This window comes from Solanum stenotomum, chromosome 1 (genome assembly GCF_019186545.1).
Source record: "Solanum stenotomum isolate F172 chromosome 1, ASM1918654v1, whole genome shotgun sequence".
Taxonomy (NCBI): domain Eukaryota; kingdom Viridiplantae; phylum Streptophyta; class Magnoliopsida; order Solanales; family Solanaceae; genus Solanum; species Solanum stenotomum.
In genome coordinates, this window is record NC_064282.1 from 86,139,020 (window position 1) to 86,143,139 (window position 4,120).

The 4,120-nt window shown below is 35.6% G+C and overlaps 1 protein-coding gene across 1 annotated transcript in view; it reads right to left on the reverse strand.

The window, feature by feature from the left end:
* Nucleotides 1-1,333: 1,333 nt before the first annotated feature.
* LOC125864301 (protein GAMETE CELL DEFECTIVE 1, mitochondrial-like) overlaps nt 1,334-4,120 on the reverse strand; it is a 7,142-nt gene continuing 4,355 nt past the window's right edge. Inside the window, exons 2-3 of the mRNA XM_049544221.1 lie at nt 3,834-4,017; nt 1,334-1,668 (exon numbers count right to left, since the gene is read on the reverse strand). Of these exons, the coding sequence (XP_049400178.1) occupies nt 1,450-1,668; nt 3,834-4,017 (403 nt within the window). The 3' untranslated portion in view covers nt 1,334-1,449. The remainder of the gene's footprint in view (nt 1,669-3,833; nt 4,018-4,120) is intronic.

Genomic DNA, 4,120 nt, shown 5'->3' on the forward strand with positions numbered 1-4,120 from the left:
TTACTACATTACTAATGACATGACCACACGAGGAAATAATGATTTTTTAAAAATGGTAATTGTAATTTTTTATCACATAAATTTTCTAGCGGTTAAAAGAATGCCTTTGGTAAAGAGTAAAATTAATCGTAACTTTTGGAAACCAAATTTATTGTATTAATAATCACCAAATGAAAACATTGAAAGGCACATAATGCAATGTAAAAAAAGTTGCTCTCATAATCCTGGAAACATCGGACAAAATACGCATAATATGTAATCACATTGCAACTTATAATATAATTATTAAAACATAAAAAATTGGATAATGCATTTATATGTCATTATACAAGAAAGTTAAGAATGTTTTATTTTAAAAAGACTTGAAAATAGTATTCAATGTATTCGTATTCACTTGCTACTTTTTCTTAATGATTTAAAATTTTTAAAATAAGAACATGAAAAGAAAATATAATGTATTGGTAGTGTCATCCTATAAGGAAATAATTAAATTCTTTACTAATTAAAAATGTCAAATAATGAAGGGTTTCAAAATATTTTTTTGATAAATGATGGTAATTTTCTTGTGATATAATTTGGAATTAAATAAAAATATGACCAATAATGATTTTTTTTTATCAATAATTGTAATTACAAATTATCCAACGTGTAATAATACACTTATAAATGATAAAATTCGATCCACATTAATTTTTGTTGGAGTTTCGTGCCTTTCATAATAGTGTAGAATTGTAGATAATATATATTAAAACCTAATTATCATAAATAAAAAAATGTACTCTTTAGGATTCAGTTTTATCTCTTATCGATTAGTATCCAAGTCTATATGGAACAACTTCTTCAGTCTCAAGTTCTTTATCCAAAGGACCAATTCCAATTAAGTTATCTAATTAATTACTTGAGCCAAAAATCTATCGGAAATAACCTAGCTCTACCTTCACAAGGTAGGTAAAACTGCGTAAATAGCAGGATTTCACTAATTATGTTGTTGTTGCTCAACAATCGACTAGAGCCAGGTGTCAATCACATCTCACCCAGCTTTGGGGCATGATAGTCTAACATGCTCAAGTACTCTGATTGCCAGAACAATGGACAGTGTGATTATCCCGAACATAAAAAGGCACATTGTCTTTTTTTTTTAGTTTCCCACCTGGTATCCGGAACCCGCATTGGAACCCCAACTAAATCCAAAATGCACACTGCAAGGTCCATTCGGAGGTGGCGCTCCCAACATGATTTTCTCCATACATAGGGCTCGAACCAAAGACCTCTGGTTAGTGATGTAAATACAATAAAACTTATCAAGATGGAAAAGAAAATAATTTCCAATAGGGCCTATGGAAAATTCTGTAAATTCAATAGAACTTACAAGTTCAATACTAATTTTACAGCATGCATACCCAGATTTGGCAATGTCACTCTGTTCTAAGAAAAAGAATTTACAAAATGCTACCTCCTTTCAGTCCTCCCTCGATTAGAGGGGAAAGTAGTGTTTGACGATGTTTCTTCCTCCCTGAAAGGTCGAGTTGATGCATCTGCTATACTAGGTAACCTTGAAACACTACCCTTCCCTTTTCTGGCATTTGGACCGATCTCCTCTATCATATACTTCCAACCATCTATAGGCCTCCTCCGACTAAATATATGAGTTTTAATAAAACTGGCGATCTGCATAATCAACATTTATGTTGCATTAGAACTAAGAGCAAACAATATATCACAATGTTCCACTATCCAATGTCAGCGCCTTATAAATCAGACTAATATCCATTAGCAAACAGAATCACAGAGGAATAGTTAGTCATGTTAAAATGAAAACACATTAAAATATACAAATATTCTTTAGAAAACTGTCAAGTATAGTCAAAAGATTTATTCTTTTTTACAACCGTAGTGCTAGCTTGCAAGCTTCTCCACTAATTCTAGGGGCACCTGCTACCTCCCACCAGTAGTCCATGTACCAGATAACTCTCTCCACCAAGGTTTGGACGGATGAGAAGAAATCACCTGGAATTTTGCCATTTTGCCTCTGCTAGAATTTGAACTTGAGACCTCATGGTTCTCAATCCACTTCATTGACCACCACCCCTTTGGGTGATAGGCAGAAGATAATTCAAAATGAGGTCCATCAAACATAAGAGAAACATGTAGCTATTTTCCTGTCTACGTAACTCACAAGTCACCATTCAAGTACCATAAAATCCTAGAATTGTGCAACTGCCAAGGATGTGATGGAACTGGGCTTAGAGGACATGAAATTGGAAAAAGTATCTCTTCAAGCTTGTATTGTTCGAGAGTGAAGCAACAACAATATACCCCGTGAAATCCCACAAGTGAGGACAGGGGAGGGTAGAATGTAGGCAGACCTTACCACTACCTCATGGGAATAGTGAAGATTCGTGAAAAAAGAAGGTGCCAAGCCATCATACTACTGACCAAGGTATCCACCAACTACCGATTTTATTGATCAATAATATACTAGGATTACAAGGCAAGGTAAAGTGAGTAAACATACTCGGAGAACGATGTAAAGCCAGGATCGAAAATAGAGCGTAGACTAGCTATCAGAAATGACTAGCTCAAAGAGATTGATTACCACCAAAGATGTGGACCTCCAAGAAGATGAATAGGAAGGGAGTTCGGAGAGCTATATTTGGTCAAAAAGATTTGTTGAGAGCACTTGCCTTCACTTCACTAGTAATGGCAGGAGACTATAACAAAAGTTCTCCCCCCCTAAATGTACACTGCTCAGAGGACATGCCACATTGGTGACATCCATATAAGAGGGAAGTAGTACTTAAAGGAATATAGACCGAGGAATGTGGTAGTGCAACTTATGGAAACCTCTATGCAGAGAGATCCATTGAGATACGACAACGTAAAGGTATCACAATGCCTTCGCAAGAAAAAGCTTGAGTGACTAGAAAAGCCAATCTCAGATGAATATTCAGTATTGGCTCTACAATTTTTTTTTGAAATAGATATTCAGTATTGGCTCTACAATGTAAGAGGAAGAGGCTCCAAAGATCAGACAGTTTTCATTTTGCCTACATCAAAGGCTGCTGGGAAACTATTAGGCAGAACATTCTGGTAGCCCTCCAATATTTTATAAAATAGAAGATTTTAATAGAACAATAATTTATGCCTTGCCCCGAGAACTAATGGAGCGCCTAGTAGAGGAGATGGTAAGCTTATTATCTTGTTTGGTTTTTGTTCTTCTTTTTCATTTCATAAACTGTTGTGAAAGACTGAAAGTGACCTGTCCAAAAACAAATATTATGAAGTGATGGCTAATGACTGAAATTTTATCACTCCTTCAGGTTCAATGTCTTCATCAAAGACAAGTCCTGGATGTTCAACAGAAAAATACACTTTCAGTCCAACTATTGTAATGGTTGGACGAGTTAGCTATTTTTGTTTATAAGTAGCACAATCTTGCACCACTTGGTCTGTGTAGTTAAAAGGATTTTGATACCTTTCTTATCAAGGGAAACGGATAAAAGGGAAAGAAAAAAAGGAGGATCTAAGCATACTAGTATGCTTGTGGGAAAAAGACATATGTCTAACCAAAGATTACTGATTCAGCAGATCTAACAACAAGTTCGTCCAGAAACCAAGCTTAACAACAACAACAACAACATCATACCCAGTGGAATCCCACAAGTGGGGTCTGGGGAGGGTAGAGTGTACGCAGACCTTACCACTACCTCGTAGAGGTAGAGAGGCTGTTTTCGAAAGACCCCCAGCTTGAGTGCAGTAAATCCAAGTACAAAGAAGACGAAAGTTGTCTGGAAACTAAGCTTTAATTTATAAATCGGATTTTCTCCACAAACCTGGAATTTGTTGAATGCAATTCGGCGTTCAAATTCTTGGACTAAGATATCTTCTTCTCTTTGTGACATCTCCCATATATTCCCATCTTGTGTTTTTGAAGTCGTTTCCCAGCCATCAGGTTTGTTTTTGAACTCAGAAGTCGTGTTTGAATTGCTTGAATCATCATTAGGTGAATCAAAAATCCTGAATACAAAGAGTGAAGTGAAATTAACAAGATATGGCGGGTGGTCATGGTATAAATCTTAGCCTCACAAGTTATTTATCTAATAACCTATAATGTTAAGAC